Source organism: Nycticebus coucang, chromosome X (assembly GCF_027406575.1).
Source record: "Nycticebus coucang isolate mNycCou1 chromosome X, mNycCou1.pri, whole genome shotgun sequence".
Classification (NCBI taxonomy): Eukaryota; Metazoa; Chordata; class Mammalia; order Primates; family Lorisidae; genus Nycticebus; species Nycticebus coucang.
In genome coordinates this window covers 20,947,269-20,965,283 of record NC_069804.1, presented here as the reverse complement: position 1 = coordinate 20,965,283, position 18,015 = coordinate 20,947,269, and the positions used below count along the sequence as shown (strand labels likewise).

General features: G+C 44.9%; 1 protein-coding gene across 1 annotated transcript in view; it reads right to left on the bottom strand.

The window, feature by feature from the left end:
• SMS (spermine synthase) overlaps window positions 1-18,015 on the bottom strand; it is a 62,641-nt gene that overhangs the window by 32,745 nt on the left and 11,881 nt on the right. Inside the window, exon 2 of the mRNA XM_053579740.1 lies at window positions 3,776-3,896. Coding sequence (XP_053435715.1) covers window positions 3,776-3,896 — 121 coding nt within the window. The remainder of the gene's footprint in view (window positions 1-3,775; window positions 3,897-18,015) is intronic.

Below are 18,015 nucleotides of genomic sequence, written 5' to 3'. Positions count from 1 at the left end.
CAGAGGTGGAGGGTTCAAGCCTAGCCCCAGCCAAAAACTAAAACAAAAAAACAAAAAAAGAAAAAGGAAAAAAAAAACCCTTCTCAGGCGGTGCCTGTGGCTCAAAGGAGTAGGGTGCCAGCCCCATATGCCAAAGATGGCAGGTTCAAACCCAGCCCTGGCCAAAAACTACAAAAACTGCAAAAAAAAAGAACCTTCGGGGAAAATTTCTAAGCCTCTACAGCTGGAACTGGTGTCTGTGGTACAGTGGTAGGCAGGACACGACTGCAAGGGCCTTTAGGAGCTAGTGAGAGACGTAACTACTTACTTAGTCAGCTGGAAGTGGAGAAGCAGCCTACGGAGATGGCAGATGGACCACAGTAAAGACAATGAGAGGTGACAGGGACAGAGATGAACTAACTGCAAGTCTGCAGGAACCAGGGGGCTCTAGGACAGCTGTAGTACCTCTGCTTTCAGAACACTGTCCCCATCAACTGTGACAAAGCATGGTTGAAGATGAGGGGCAGAGGGGACTTTAGTGGTGGTGTTGATTTGGGTCACCCTTAATTAAGAAATAATCACATTAGATGCATTGGAGGTATCTGCTAAACACACATGAAGTTGAAATATAAGTCTTGGGTGGTGCCTGTGGCTCAGTGAGTAGGGCGCCAGCCCCATATACTGAGGGTGGCGGATTCAAATCCAACCCTGGCCAAACTGCAACAACAAAAAAAAAAAATAGCCAGGCGTTGTGGTGGGCACCTGTAGTCTGAGCTACTCAGGAGGCTGAGGCAAGAGAATCACCTAAGCCCAAGAGCTGGAGGTTGCTGTGAGCTGTGACATAACAGCACTCTACCAAGGATGACAGAGTGAGACTCTGTCTCTTAAAAAAAAAATTAAAATATTAAAATATGTATACATATATAAGTATTGGCTTCAGGACGAAGGGATTGGAAAATCTTTGACAGGCATCAGAATAGAGAATACCAATTAATGCCATAGGGGTGGATCATGTAGGCTTATAAACAAAATAACAGAAGGCAGGGTGTGCTCAAAAACTAGAAGTTTCCCTCATTTCACAGCACTGTCCTCCAAGTCTCTGGAAGATTAGGGAGGTGTTTTTTTTGTTTGTTTGTTTTTTTTTTTTTTTTTCGAGGTAGAGCTTCAAGCTGTCACCGTGGGTAGAGTGCCGTGGCATCACAGCTCACAGCAACCTCAAATTCCTGGGCGCAAGCGATTCTCCTGACTCCACCTCCCAAGCAGCTGGGACTACAGGCGCCTGCCACAACACCCAGCTATTTTTTGGTTGCAGCTGTCATTGTTGTTTGGCAGGCCCAGGCTGGATTGGAACCCGCCAGCTCAGGTGTATGTGGCTGGCACCTTAGCAGCTTGAGCCACAGGCGCTGAGCCTTTTTTTCTTTTAATAGAAAAATGAAAAAGGGAGAGAAAGTGGGACATTAATAAAATGAAAGCAGGCTTGGCACCCATAGCTCAGTGGTTATGGCGCTGGCCACACACACTCACATACACCAGATCTGGCGGGTTCGAACCTGGCCTGGGTCTGCTCAACAACGACAACAACAACAACAACAACAACAAAAACATAGCGGGGCATTGTGGTGGGTGCCTGTAGTCCCAGCTATTCGAGAGGCTGAGGTAAGAGAGTATCTTAAGCCCAAAAGTTTGAGGTTGCTGTGAGTTGTGACACCATAGCACTCCACCATGGGTAACATAGTGAGACTCTGTCTAAATAAATAAATAAACAAATAAATGAATTGAATTGAATTGAATTGAAAGGCTCGGCACCTATAGCACAGTGGTTACGGCGCCAGCCACATACACCGAGGGTGGTGGGTTCAAACCCGGCCCGGGGCCTGCTAAACAACAGCAACCAAAACAAACTTAAAAAAAGAAATAGCTGGGCATCTTGGCGGGCACCTGTAAGTCCCAGCTACTTGGGAGGCTGAGGCAAGAGAATCGCTTAAGCCCAAGAGTTGGAGGTTGCTGTGAGCTGTGACACCACAGCACTCTACTGAGGGTGAGATAGTAAGACTGTCTCAAAAAAAAGAAAAGAAAAGAAATGAAAGCTATTGAAAGTATCCAGTTCCGGGCAGCACATGTGACTCAGTGAGTAGGGCGCACCAGCCTCATATACCGAGGAAGGTGACTTCAAACCCAGCACCAGCCAAACTGCAACAAAAAAAAGAAAAATAGCCAAGGCGTTGTGGCGGGCCCCTGTAGTCCCAGCTACTCGGGAGGCTGAGGCAAGAGAATCACCTAAGCACCCCCCAAAAAAGCTGGAGGCTGCTATGAGCTGTGTGACACCACGGCACTTCTACTGAGGGTGATAAAGTGAGACTCTGTCTCTAAAAAAAAAAAAAGAAAGTATCCAGTTTCACAAATTTTTAGTTTTTTTTTTTTTTTTTTTTCTGAGACAGTGTCTCACTCTGTCTCTCTGGGTTCAGAGCCGTGGTGTCATACCTCACAGCAACCTTAAGTCCTGGACTCAGGTGATCCTCCTGCCTCAGCCTCTCAAGTAGCTGGGACTATAGACACCGGCCAAAAGACTCGGCTTGTTTTTTCTATTTTTAGTAGAGACGGGGGTCTTGCTCTTGCTCAAACTGGTCTCAAAGTCTTGAGCTTAAGAAATCCACTGGCCTGAGCCTCCCAGAGTGCTAGGATTACATTTGTGAACCACCGCGCCCAGCCAGTTTCATATTTTCAAATTAACAGTGCCAATTACTAAGAATCTGAGTAGTTTGATGAACTAAGCCAGTCTAGATAAAATATAAACCTAGACTTAAACTTCAAAGAGCTCAATGCACTGACATCTTCTGTTATCAGATGTTTCTTGGTTTCGGCTTTCTTTTCTACTCTCAGAACACATCTACTTTCAACTACATATTGACTACAAAAAAATCTGTACAGTCTTTGACGTCCTTTTTTTTAAACCCAACACTATGGCTTGGCGCCCGTAGCACAGTGGTTACGGCACCAGCCACATACACCGAAGCTGGCGAGTTCGAACCTAGCCGGGGCCAGCTAAACAATGACAACTGCAACAAAAATAATAGCCGGGCGTATGGCGGGCGCCTATAGTCCCAGCTACATGGAGGCCGAGCCAAGAGACTTTGAGGTTGCTGTGATGCCACAGCACTCTACCCAGGGCGACACAGTTAAGACTCTGTCTCTAAATTAATTAATTAAATAAATAAATAAAACCCAACACTAGAACTCTTGGATCATCTTAACTTCCTATCAAACTGTTTGTGGACTTTACCTGCATTTTACTATGGTCTGCTTTAACTGCTAATCATGCAAAACAGTACCACGCCAAGGTAGGGTTAGCTGACCAGCAGCAGCATTGCATGGGAGCTTGCTCGAAGTGTGATCCAGAGCCCAGCCCCAGACCTTCTGCATCAGAAACCGCTGGGGGTGGAAGCCAAGTAATCTGTGTCATAACCCACTCTGGATTATCGCCTGCCATCTCACACTGTTGATACTGCCAAGGGGTCTTGGTCCTGGACATGCAGTAGAATCAACAGGGCTTTCAAGAGATACAGATGTCTGGGCCTGATCACCTCAATCTCTGGGAGAAATGCTTGGACATGGGTATTTTGTGGAAGCTCTCCCAGGAGAAAGATTCTAATATGCAGCTAGGGTTGAGAAGCAGTGAGTTCCAGACCCAGACCCTCCTAAAAGATGTGAAAGAAAATAAACACCTGGATACCACCCCTCACCCTCTGTCCCCCTCTCTGCTCTTACCCCATCTGAAGACCATTCTAGGCTACCTTACCTGCCGTTTTTGTTTGTATAGGTTGCTAAATAGCCATGGTCCTGCCAGGTATGCACCGACTCCGCCATCCCCTGCTCCTGGAAAATGGACTGGAGGCCTTTCAGAATGGTTTCGCCATCAGCTGGAGAACAGGGGGAAAAGACAGGAGGGTCAGGAAGAAATGGTCATTATTTGTGGGGGAATCTCACTTAATGTGCATGATGCAATAATTGTATATTTCAAAACTATTAAGAAACGATGGATGTGTTACTTAGTTTCAATCTAAGCATTTCACATTGTATATCAAAGCAGTACATTGAACCCCATAAATGCATCAACATACAAAGTTATGATTTAATAAAAAAGAAAAGAAAAAAAGGAAAAAAATGGTCAAAAGGAAATCCAATAAGACACAGTCTGACAACTGAACCTTATAAGAAAAACTGAACAAAGATGCTGGCACTGTGTGTCATGAGCTATAAACATTCTGCACCCTGCAAGGCTACACAGACTATCAGGTTACATGACAAAAACAGAAAAACCAACCACAATTAAGACGTCCCAAGGATGTAGACAGATACTCAACCTAACTAGAGACAGTATAACAAAGTACTTAGCCCAAGCAGAAATCAAAGAAATGAAAATAAATGCAAATACAACAAATGAGATTCTACTTCAGGTTAAATAAATGAGGATACACGGTACTAGAAAGGGGATGCCCATCCACTGTTGTTAGGTATTATAAAAGACTTGAAAACTTTTGATTTTCCAGGTGTTTCACAAAGAGGATGTGCTGCTTTTAAGTGGGCGAAAAATACTTTTATGCTCAATAACAGTTCTGAATGTTAAAAACTGCACAAAAATTCCATGAGACAATCTGCTGAGTTGTCTGTTTCCCCACCCCCACACTACCCACATGGTCCCAAAAGCCAATTCTCCTGTCTCCCATTCTGCCTGCCCTACCTTCAAAAGTAGAGCTCGAGAGTTCCGTGTCTTCAGATAGGACTAAGAGCTCACAGAAAAAGCATTAACCTCTGTGCAGGTTCATTTGAAGCCAGAATGTTCGAGAACATCTAACATCACACTACTTGGACAAAATGCAACGTGTTCTTCACTAGCTCTATCTGCAAAGCAGGCATTTCCTGATATAGGTAAAATGAAGAACCCCTAACAAGAGGAATTACTCTTTCTTTATTGTCCAGTCAACCCTTTACAGGCTGGCTCCCCATGAAGGAAAAAATAACAGCCTAGAAATTGTCAAAACAAAGAAGCATCCTGTGACCCAAATAGAAAAAAAAAAAGATTCACAGCTGACTGCAATGCAGTTTGCCAAGACAATTACTGTAGAATTTCTGCCAGGAACTAAGCAGTGCCAAATCTAGAGCTGGGAAATTAAGGACCCTTTTCATTGTGCCATATAGAGCATCTTCAGTGACTTTTGGAACTGTGTTCAAGACCATTCTAATGTATGGCAAGGACGAAGGCCACAAATTGTGGGGGTGGGGGTTGGTGGGGTACAGAGGCCAAATTAGATAACACATGGATGCACTTACTGTGGCCTGCACAGACTTTTTTTTTTTTTTTTTTTTGTAGAGACAGAGTCTCACTGTACCACCCTTGGGTAGAGTGCTGTGGCATCACACGGCTCACAGCAACCTCTAACTCTCGGGCTTACGCGATTCTCTTGCCTCAGCCTCCCAAGCAGCTGGGACTACAGGCGCCCGCCACAGCGCCCGGCTATTTTTTGTTGTTGTTGTTGCAGTTTGGCCAGGGCTGGGTTTGAACCCGCCACCCTCGGCATATGGGGCCAGCGCCCTACTCACTGAGCCACAGGCGCCACCCAGACTTTTTTTTTTTTTTTTTTTGAAACAATCTCAGTATATCACCCTTGGTAGAGTGCCGTGACGTCACAGCTCACAGCAATCTCAAACTCTTGAGCTTAAGTGATTCTCTTGCCTCAGCCTCCCAAGTAGCTGGGTCTACAGACACCCACCACAGCACCCGGCTATCCTTCCATTGCAGTTGTCACTGTTGTTTAGCTGGCCCACGCTGGGTGCAAACCCACCAAGCCTGGGTGTATGTGGCCAGTGCTGTAACTACTGTGCTATGGGCACAGAGACCTGCACAGACTTTTTAAAAGTGTAAATTAGTTGCCATTTTAAAAAAAAGAGATGTCACCCTCTCTTGTTGTATTAGAACGGTGGCCTCCAAAAAGATAGGTTCACATCTTAACTTCCAGAACCTGGGAGTGTAACTCTATTTGCATAAGGGTCTTTGTAAATGTAATTAAGATAAGGATCTCATGATGAGAGCATCTGGATTATTATCCAGGGGGACTCTAAAGTCAATGACAAGTGCCCTTATAAGAGATAGAAGAAAGGACACAGAGAGAAAGAGGGACAGGTGATATGAAAATGGTGGCAGAGACTCTCAGAGTAATAAGGTCTACAAGCCAAAGAAAGCCAGGAGCCCACCAGAAGCTGGAAGAGGCAAGAACTGATTCTCCCTTAGAGCCTTCAGGAGAAACAATGGCCACATCACGCTTTGATCTTGAACTTCCGGGCTCCAGAACTGTGATGGGACAAATTTCTGCCATTTTGAGACATCCAATTTGTAATACTTTATAACAGCAGCCCTAGCAAGCTAATGCACCCACCAAAAATTCAAACTTTTAACTGTGCTTAATAAACAACAGCAAATGTAGTAGTAAAAATGACAGAGAAACCATAATTTAATGTTTAGCATCACCAAACAAAGCAATTAATTACGAAAGCCCAATCAAAACTCAGATGATGGCTCAGCGCCCGTAGCATAGTAGTTACGGCACCAGCCACATGCACCTAGACCAGCAGGTTCGAACCTAGCCCAGGCCAGCTAAACAACAATGACAACTACAAAAAAAAAAAAAAAAATAGCCAGGCATTGTGGCAGGCACCTGTAGTCCCAGCTACTTGGAAGCCTGAGGCAAGAGAATTGCTTGGGCCCAAGAGTTGGAGGCTGCTGTGAGCTGTGACACCACAGCCTCTGCTGAGGGCGACATTGTGGGATTCTGTCTCAAAAAAAAAAAAAAAAAAAACTCAGATGACATATAGAACAAAACAAGATGGTACAGTGTACCTCCAAACCCCAAAATAGGAGTAGATGGAAATAAATGAGCCACAATTCAGAGACCTGTCTAGTACCAGCAACTATATGAGAGGAAAAAGAGAGAAAACATAGGGATTTCAAAGAGCCCTTAGAATTAATTAATTCTCATAATTAATTCTCTTTTTTTTGAGACAGAGTCCCACAATGTCGCCCTCAGCAGAGTGCTGAGCTGTCACAGATCACAGCAAACTCGAACTCCTGGGCTCTACATGACAGAAAAGTCACCAATGGTGTTGTTGACAAAAGAAGAGGTTTCGGCGGTGCCTGTGGCTCAGTCGGTAAGGCGCCGGCCCCATATACGGAGGGCGGAGGGTTCAAACCCGGCCCCGGCTGAACTGCAACCAAAAAATAGCTGGGCGTTTTGGAGGATGCCTGTAGTCCCAGCTACTCGGGAGGCTGAAACAAGAGAATCGCTTAAGCCCAGGAGTTGGAGGTTGCTGTGAGCTGTGTGATGCCATGGCACTCTACCCGAGGGCCATAAAGTGACGCTCTGTCTCTACGAGAAAAAAAAAAAAAAAAAAGAAGAGGTTTCTTCCCTCAAAATACCATACCATCCAGCAAGCCAAAGTAAGGATGCAGCTGAAACCCACCGAGAGAAGGGGACCTGGGTAGGGCTACATAATGTCAGGGTGGTTGAGCCCCATGGATGGTCAAAATGAACAAACTTTCAGGAAAAAAGCCCCATAGCAGGGAGAGACTGTTGCAATGCATATCACATCACACCTCTGTGGCAACATAAGCATCTAGGAACACCAGCAGCAACCCAATGAATCATTAAGTTCTCACTCATTCCAAAAACTGTGCCTTTGGGAAACTCATTTGGCAGAAAATAACCTAGCTTGCTTTGCTATTCTGAAATTGGTTTCAGGAAATTAAAAGGGAAGGCCTGAATTATATTCCCAGAACTGTGGTGTTTAAGACTGAATTCCACCTCCCTTTAAAAAAAGAAATCTGATTTCAAACTTGATAAAATCAACTAACCTTGTTGAGTTTGAGTTTGTCACCAAAGCATGGTGGGTCAGCCCACCATGGAGGTGACTGAGTGTGCCCAGCCCAGCAGAACTTACCCTGAATATGAAAGCCACTCTGAAATTATGCAATCCCTCCCTGGCTATAACCAGATGTTTTCTGTTTTGAAAGTGTATAAAACAAGTCATCACTCTGGGTAAACTGCCTCAAGACTGGATTCTGTTGGCACACTATGAAGCAGAGCACAAATCCCCCATGCTGGTGAAGGAACAATCCAGGCAGGGCCACCCTGCGTTTGATTGACCAGGCTGTACAGTGAACAAGGACTATGGAGTGAACTCCATCCCTTGGGCCAGGCAAAGGAGGTGTCTTTGTTATAAGCAAAGGCCTTGACTGCTGGCCAAGCCCAGCATGGCGGCCTTCCCCTTTTCCTAACTGGCACAATTAGTGGAAAAGGAAAGGCACCGTAAGGGATAAAGACAGCCCTCGGCCAGGTTTCAAACTAAAGGAAAAAAAAACCTTACAAAAGAAACTCAATTTGAATTATTACTTGTTTTCACACTATGGCCTTAACGCCCACCCTGCAATAAAAACAGACCAAGTTTGAATTATTTCTGATAGTTCATTCATCTATGTGCTCAGTTTGTTTGTGCAGGCTACTTGGTCCTTGTGGACATCTGAGTAGGCTGGCCCTGCCAGGAAGGTGCCTGTGGGATGTTGGGGGACAATGCTGTTCTCCCCACTGTCACCTCACTTCCTACTCACCTTCCTCCTGATCCTCCCTCCCTCCCATCACCCAGCCTGCTGTTAGGCCTTGGAGAAGACACCAAAGGAACTGGAGCTAAAAACTCCCCAGTAATATCTCTTTTCCAAATCAGAGTTTTAATGTGAAAACTACAAGCCAAAGCCACAAGCTCTGCTTAGGCTTAAAGAGGTGGCTCACTTAGTCATCTTGACCTCAGATGCTCAATAAATGTTTTACTGGGGTGGAGGGATAATAAGCCAACCTAATGGGTACTATAAACACCATCTGGGGTTCCAGGCACACCTACAGCCAAGACTCAAGCATTAAAAAAATGATCTATGTAACCTAAAACATTTGTATTCTCTCTTGATATTTTGGAATTTAAAAGATGTTTTATGGGTAAATGAAAAATTACTTCATTTGGCTGAATTTATGATTTTTACTACCTTATCTTTGCAGAGGAACGTTCTAGAACATCCAGACCAGTTGTTTTCAATCCTAGCTATGCATTATAATCACCTGGAGAGTTTTTAAAAATTCCAATGCCACATGGCTAGATCAATTAAATAAAAATCTAGGGGTAGAGGCCAGGGGCCTGGGGGCTCACGCCTATAATCCTAGCACTCTGGGAGACCAAGGCAGGTGGATTGCCTGAGCTCACGAGTTTGAGACCAGACTGAGCCAGAACCAGACCCCATCTCTAAAAACAGCTGGGTGCTGCAACAGGCGCCTGTAGTTCCAGCTACTCAGGAGGCTGAGGCAAGAGAATTGCCTAAGCCCAAGAGCTGGAGGTTGCTGTGAGCTGTGACGCTACAGGGCTCTACAGAGGGCAACAAAGTGAGAATGTGTCTCAAAAAAAAAAAAATGTTTGGCAAAAGTTCTTAGAAAATTCACTTCAATGGTTATTACTCAGCGCCATCTACAATGCACAAAAACACAGTGACCTCTCCCAGGGCAAAACATATCCTTCGTCCACCAAACAACGCAATGTCCCCATTTCCAGACCACTGCCTGCTCTGTGTGTTTGTTGAACAATAACGTAAAATGAATCAGCTGGTCCAAATTAAATATATCACTACCAAAAGAAAGGAAGACAGAAAGAGGAAAAAAAAAATCAAGGCCTTAAGTTTCATCTCCCTGCCTCATTTTTCCCAGGGATCCATTTATAAGCCTCTCTCGAAAAACATCATTCCTGACCCCAAGGACCAGCTCCAGATGGCTGAAACCCAAATCCATAAAATCTAGCTGAAACCTGCTTCCCATACAAGTGCTCACTGCACTGTCCCCATTACAGGTCTGAGATCAAAATCAGGCTCGTGATTTCCCTACTCCCACCAACCAGCCATTCACATGCCCCATAATCCCCTCTTCTGAGCTTTTCCCACAAATCCCCAACCACATCCTCTCTACCCCACCCCAAATTCGTTAGCCAAGACACTTTGCACTTACAGACTTCATTTCCTCCAATTAGGAAAAGTGTAGGCAGTACATCAATGTTAGGCCCCCTCCATCCCTCATGGTCTTACACTGCTATGTAATCACTGTGTAAGATTTGCTATACCAACACAACCTTACTAGCCAAGGAAGACATGCTGAACAAAAACGCAAGACACCATGCAACGTGTCAAACAGGAAAAAAAAAAGGCTCCAATTGTATTCCCAGTCCTCCTTCAGCTTTGAGAGGCCAAATGGTCCTTAAATTGAATTTAGATGCTGCCCTAAGGAAATATATAATTCTCACATATCCAGAAAACAAGCTAGACTCTCTCCACTTACAACCTTGGCTTGTAGCTTTTTTTCCTACCTCAAAAAGTTAAGCTAACTGGCAATCTCATTATCAGGAATCTACCCAGAAGAAAAAAAATCATTTTACCATAAGGACATTTGTACTAGATTATTTATTGCAGCCCAATTTACAGCTGCCAAAATGTGGAAACAACCTAAGTGCCCACCAACACATGAATGGATTATTATGATATATGTGTACCATAGAATACTATTCAGCTGGCAGCACCCATAGCTCAGTGGGTAGGGTGCCACCACATACAGCAAGGCTGGAGGGTTCGAACCCAGCCCAGGACCAGCTAATACAACAATGACAGCTGCAACAACAACAAAAAATAGCTGGGTGTTATGGCAGGTGCCTATAGTCCCAGCTACTTGGGAAGCTGAGGCAAGAGAATAGCTTGAGCCCACAAGCTTGAGGTTGCCATGAGCTGTGACACTAGGGCACTCTACGGAGGGTGATAAAGTGAAATTCTGTCTCAAAAAAAAAAAAAAGACTACATCTTGTATTAACCTGGATGTATCACAAGAATGGAAAAGCAAGTATCCAGTGTACTCAATTCTTTCGTTTTTTTAAGAGACAGAGTCTCGCTTCGTCACCCTCAGTAGAGTGCGGTGACATCACAGCTCACAGCAACCTCTAGCTCTTGGGCTTAGGCAATTCCCTTGCCTCAGCCTCCCGAGTAGCTGGGCCTACAGGCGCCTGCCACAACACCCGGCTATTTTTTTGTTGTTGCAGTTTGGTCAGGGCCAGGTTTGAACCTGCCACCCTTGCTATATGGGGTCGTTGCCCTACTCGCTGAGCCACAGGCACAGCCCCAGTGTACTAAATTCTAATATGAAGCCAGTAGACAATCTAATACATGCCCACACAAGAGAAAAACTCAATTCAAGATGGGGAGAAGCAGAAGAGAGTGGGAGACTGATGTGCTCCCACCTTATGGGCACAATGTCAGGGTATATGGTACACCTCTTGGGTCTTGGACACAACTACAACAGGGACTACCTATTAATGCAAACATTGTAACCTAATCGTTTGTGCACTCATTATTAATCGGAAATTAAAAAAAAAAAAAAACTTCAGCTAAAATAACTCAGACCAAAGGCACACTGGTGATGCACAGGCTTTCTTCCTGAAGGTCACAGAATCCTGAGTGCCTTGTGTGTAGACATCACCCACTGTACAGAGCCCACTGGCCTTAATATTCTCCTCTGCAAAATGAGGGTTGGAACAGAAGACTGACATTCACATTCCTATCAGCAATTTCACATTCAAGTAACACCAGTCTTATGAAACTAAGAGATAAGTTTCTATTCTTGCCAAGTGTATTTTTAATTATGAAGGCTGGAAATTCCACACCTCACTATCAAGCTCCTACCACCCATTGCTTTGCCTCCTAGGTCTATCCCACAGGGCTCTGAGAGGTGGTTAATTATTCCCATCTTCACAGCATGCCAAAGTGATGAAGCCCAGAGTTAAGCCTCATCTCCAGCCTGCCTATACTACTCCAGCAACCACAGGTGCTGCCACTCCAGATCTGTGACGATTCGCAAAGCTCCGTGCCCTTACTCTCACCCCTCTTTACTACTCACTGCCCAGGTCCACCTGTACCCCTCCTCCTGCCTGCTTCTTACAAGGATTAGCACTGTCTTCCAAGGAAGATGCCCCAGAAGCTGGCTGGCAACAGATCCAGTCTGCAGCCCCCTGCAAGGGGAAGTATATGCAGGCGTCCTCTCCCCAAACCCCAGAGTCTAATGTCAGAGAACCTAAGAGCCAGGCTCAGTTTGTACAGAGTTTCCCTTCATACATAAAGCAGCTTTCTGGTTTTTCCTGACAGACCCCCTAAATCTGAAAGAGAAAGAAAGGGGAAAGTGGATTCCAATCCAGTTTGAAGTCATTTAGTTAGCTACTTTAAAAATCCATTCAAATGTTCGAATCTTGATAGTGGTTGTGGTTACATGACTGTATGTATATATTGGTCAAAACGCAGAACTGTACATTAAAATGTACTCTATGTAAATTGTATCTTGAGTTAAAAAAACAAGTATCTATTCAAGAGTCACCAATACCACTGAAAAGAATGACAAAAGAGCACAGCATCCCCTCATGCAGTCCCTCTCACCCAAGCTGGTGGCTCAGCACTGCCTAGGGGATGGAAAACATCCTTTACTTTGTGTTTTTGGTTTTGTTTTTTCTTTCTTTTCTTTCTTTTTTGAGACAGTCTCACAGGTAGAGTGCCATAGCATCACAGCTCACAGCAATCTCAAACTCTTGGGCTCAAGTGATCCTCCTGCCTCAGCCTCCTGAGTAGCTGGGACTACAGGCACCCACCATAATGCCCAGCTATTTTTTTTGTTGCAGTTTGGACGGGGCTGGATTCGAACCTGCCACCCTCGGTATGTGACAGGGCCAGTGCCCTACTCACTGAGCCACAGGCGCCGCTCTTTAACTTTTTAATTTTAAAAAATGTCTATAAGGAGACTTGACATTCATATGCCTAATGAATTTTCCAGGAATTAATGCGAAGGTCAAACAGGTGGTTTGGGGGCATGCCTTACTCTGACAGCTTGGTTTTATATTCCACGTCCAGTCCTTTTTACTTGTCAACTCCATGATGATTCATCTCATCTCACAAAATCCCAGCTGATGCAAACATACAGAGCGCATGACTCATAATAGGAGAAAAGTAGAACAACCCAAATGCCCATCAAGTTATATAAATGGATAAACAAAATAGGAAATCAGCCAATTTAGTCTGCAAACTCATCCTAACAAGAGGTAGCACTTTTTCAAGGATGAGTTCACAAAGTGAATTGACAGACCTCATACAATGACAGCTCTGATGGCCATTCCAGAAAAAGAGTTCCAAAACTGCTTTGAAGGGTGGACTAGGTGCTGGCGTCGGTGCAGAGCTTCACAACCGCGTACCTGGAAGGTGACCATACTGATGTTCAGCAGTGAGCTATGTAGCACCCTTTCTAGGATGAATTCGGGAAGTTAACTATCTGACCTCATATGGTACATTCATACCACAGACTGTCATTCAGCCATGAAAAGAATGAAGTAGTGATATATGCTACAGAGAACATGGTCAGACCCTGAAAATATGCTAAGTGAAAGAAGCCCATCACAAGGACCACATACGGTGCAATTCCATTGACATGAAATGTCTGGAAAAGGAAAATACGTAGAGATTGAAAGCAGATTAGTGGTTGCCAGAGACTGAGAAAAACGGAAGAAGGGAGCTAGAAGGAATTAGGGTAATGGCTAAGGGGTAGAGGGTTTCCTTTTGAGATGATGAAAACATTCTAAAACTGTGCGAATGGAAATACAACTCTGCAAATTTACTGGAAACCACTGAATTGTACCTGTTAAATAAGGGAACTGTATGGCATGTGAATCGTATCTCAATAAAGCCGTCCCCAAAACCCAAACACGTTGAGCCTTCAGATTCCCACTTATTTCCAGATTACCAAGGCAACAGACACAGTCCCAGAAGTTGGCTTCTCCACCCTCTCCACAAGCTGCATATTAGGCACAGGCTCAGACGCAACATACAGCAGGTGAAGAGGCTGCAAGGGGGCGGCACCATAGCTCAGTGGGTAGGGCACCGGCCACATACACCCAGGCTGGTGGGCTCGAACCTGGCCCGGGCCAGCTAAACAACAATGACAACTGCAACAAAAAAAAAAAGCCAGGCATTGTGGCGGGTGCCTGTAGTCCCAGCTACTTAGGAGGCTGAGGCAAGAGAATCGCTTAAACCCAAGAGTTTGAGGTTGCTGTGAGCTGTGACACCAGGGCACTCTACCGAGGGCGACACAGTGAGACTCTGTCTCAAAAAAAAAAAAAAAAAAAAAAGAAGAGAGGCTGCAAGGGGTGGTTTTCTCTACCTGTCCCTACCCACCAAACAGCAAGTGTCTGCATGGTGCTGTGCATGGCTCCCATGCAGCTTTTCCTGCCACTGAAGCACCAGTCTCGGGCCTCAGCAGTCACAGCAGCAAGGTGTGGCTGCACATACAGAAACAACACTGGTGTGAACAATTTGGAGAGCTTATTTTTATAGCACAGTTTCTGATGTTCACAGAGAAAAGCAAACCAGGAAAATTTAACTACTGAGAGAGAAAAAAGACCTACTGAGAATGGATTAACAGTCATGTAACACCAACACAGAAATAACACCCAACCCTTTTCATGCAAACAAGCATCAAATAAAGCCATATGGGAATGTTTACAGAGTACCAGCCACAGTGACTATTTCTTAAAACTCACCATGCACTAAGTTATAGCATAGAGTCAATGTGTTGCTAATTATGTCACTGCTCTGCCTTCCTGTTCCCACTGCAAGGGAGAGCACTTAAACCAGTATTTCCCACAGATACATAGGGCCAGCTGTCACGCTCCCCTAACACTTACCAGAAAATGGGCAGTAGCCCATCTTTCCACTTCAAAATAACACCAATCTAGGTTCTTCATGAGCCAACCTCCTTATGAAACTAAGGTAGGGTTTATAAAAATATAATTTATGACACAATCTCAATCCCTCTTTGGTTTGGAAAGTAAACACTAATCTAACATTGTACATTCTTGTTCCTAGTAAGCCCATCCCCCCCCCCAAGTGCAGGAAGGAGAGGCTTAAAAGTGAAGGGACAACCAACCCCCAGGCCAAATTCACTCTCATGGCCTCAGCCAGCACTCGGGAGGGCAGCACCTTGCTAGAGTTGTCAGGTGACTCAGCTCTCCCGTCCTCACTGTTCTGGCTTAAACCACCTGGGAATCTAACTGAGATTTAGAAAACAAGGCACAGACAGGGGAGATTATACTAAAGCCTGATTGTCCTTTGGGGGAAAGGTAATACTGTTAGTTTGTAGTTATAAAACACCACACAGCCAGGCCACTTGACCTCTCCCAGAAGGAATCATTCAAGCAACATAAGGCGTCCTATGATGTTAACATAGACTCCACCAGCTTAAAGACAATGTTTTTGGAGGGGCAGGAACGATAGAAGGGAACCAAGCCAAAGGATCAGGACCCACAAAGAACCTCGAGCCGGAGGGGGGAATAAAGTGCTAAATCCACCAAGAAGTAAAGAAGTGAAGTGAGGCCAGGTACAGCAGCATCACAGAGAGGACAAGGAAGGAGGGTATCAGGAGGGGACTCGTGGTGTTTGAGGTTAGAGGACAGGAGACGACTTAAGAAGGCATCTGGACCAGGTAAAATGACTATCCCTTCCCTTTAGTTTAAAATTGGCATCCACAGTCCCCTATGAGGTATGGAGATCATTCTAACTGCCACCTACCCAAACTCCCTCATGGCAGAGAAGCAGGTAGAAAACAGAGGTTACAGGTTGGTGCAAGGCCCAATGGTAACTGTTTCCTCCAGCTCAGTCCAGAAAGGGAATGATTTCTTTCCCAAAGGAGAAACTGTGGGATTGCCACTTTTATTATCCAGGAAGGACGAAATATGTTTTCTGAGCACTTCCCCAATACCATGAATAGCCGGCTTTCTCCCGGCTAGCTTTAAATGGGCAGAATCCTTTATAGGTCATACCTGTTACTATGAACTATTCAAGGGCTTCTATCTAAGCATCTATGCCAAAAATGAAATGGCATTTCCAAAGTTACAGACTTTGTGAATTTCATGATGCAAGAGAAATCACATTGATTTGCCATCCCTGAAGTATATGTCTCAGGAGGCCTCTCCCCCTTCTCTTCCTCTGGTTTTGCCAGAGCACTTATTAGCCAAGTTCACATTAAGGTGGGCCCCCTTCAGAATGGACAACTAAGGTTACTCAGCACCTAGAAGTATTAGAAAAGAAAGTGGCTGGAAAATAGTACAAAGTTGAAAGACAAAGGACACAAGTTAAACTATCCAAACAGAGAGGGCCATGTGCTGTGATGGATTCCAGATGACAAAAAGGTCACGTGGGGGTCTTGGAAATCTGTACCTCGAAATTTTTCCACATGGCTCTGAAGCAGGCAAGCAACATTATTGGACTCAGATGGTCTAAAGGCAGGAGTAGGCAAGCTTTTTCTACGAAGGGCCACAAAGTAAAGCGTTCGGGCTTAAATCAGATCTCTGTCCCATATTCCTGGGCGTATGTTCTATAACCCTTTCAAAAGGCAGAAGTCAGCAGGGCACAGTGGCATATGCCTATAGTCACAGCCACTAAGGAAGCTGAGGTAGGAGGATCACTTAGGACCAGGAGTTCAAGGCCAGTCTAAGCAAGATATGAAGACATGCCAAAAACAAACAAAGAAAAAAAAACATGGCACAGGGCGGCGCCTGTGGCTCAGTGGGCAGGGTGCCAGCCCCATAGACCAAGAGTGGCGGGTTCAAACCCGGCCCCAGCCAAACTGCAACAAAAAAATAGCTGGGTGTTTTGGCGGGAGGCTGAGGCAAGAGAATTGCCTAAGCCCAGAAGCTGAAAGTTGCTGTGAGTTGTGACGCCATAGTACTCTACCTAGGGCGACCAAGTAAGACTCCGTCTCTTAAAAAAAAAAAAAAAAAAAAAATCACACATACAAGAAAATAAAGTGATTCTTAGCTAGAGAGCCACTCAAAAAGAGAAAACGGGCCAGATGAGCATGATTTGGGCCTAAGAGTATTAGTTTGCTGACTCTTTGTCTCTGCCTACAAGGGCATCCAACCATAGCCTGCAGCTAGCCATGAATGCTTATCTACAGCTATCCTGGGCCGCACATTAAATACACCAATAGTAAGGAAAGCCAAAGAGCAAAAGTAGGTCCACACATAATTTTCAAGATATTCACTACCACAGATAAGCACTCATAGCCAGCTGCAGGCTGTGGTTGTACAGCCCTGGTAAGGTCTTTTCCAGTTCTCAATTAGCAACTAATTAAATGCAATGAACCTCTGTAAATAGAACCTCTTCACCACCCAAGAGTCTGTAACAAACTGGTCAACATAAGGAACTAGGCCTGCTATACTGATAAGTACATGTGATGCATGTCCATCTATGAAATTTAGGCCAGCTTAAGGAGGTGGTGGGTTTTGTTTGGTTTGGTTTTTCAGATAGTCTTACTATGTTTCCCCAGGCTAGAGTGCTATGGCATCATAGCTCACAGCAATCTCAAATTCTCGGGTTCAAGTGATCCTCTTGCCTCAACTTCTCCCCTAGCTGGGACTACAGGCACTTGCCACAACATGCAGCTAGTTTTTCTATTTTTAGTAGAAATGGGATCTCACTCTTGTTCAGGCTGGTCTCAAACTCCTGAACTCAAACACTGCACCTGTGTCAGCCTCCCAGCGTACTAGAATTACAGGCATGAATCACTGTGCCCAGCCTAAGGAGGTAGGTCTAGGTAGGGAGATGGTCAACTATGGAGTCCTACTGTGCTGAATAAACAATGAATACAACTAGAATCCCTGCTTTTTAAGAAATACACAGAAGTTAACATTGACAACTAATGCAAACCTCACACTAGAGAATGAGAGTATTTAAGAGTACCAATCTCGGCTCAGCGCCCACAGCACAGTGGTTACAGCGCCAGCCACATGCACAGAGGCTGGTGGGTTCGAACTCAGCCTGGGCCTGCTAAACAACAATGACACTGCAACAAAAAAAAAATGCCAGGCGTTGTGCCAGGCGCCTAT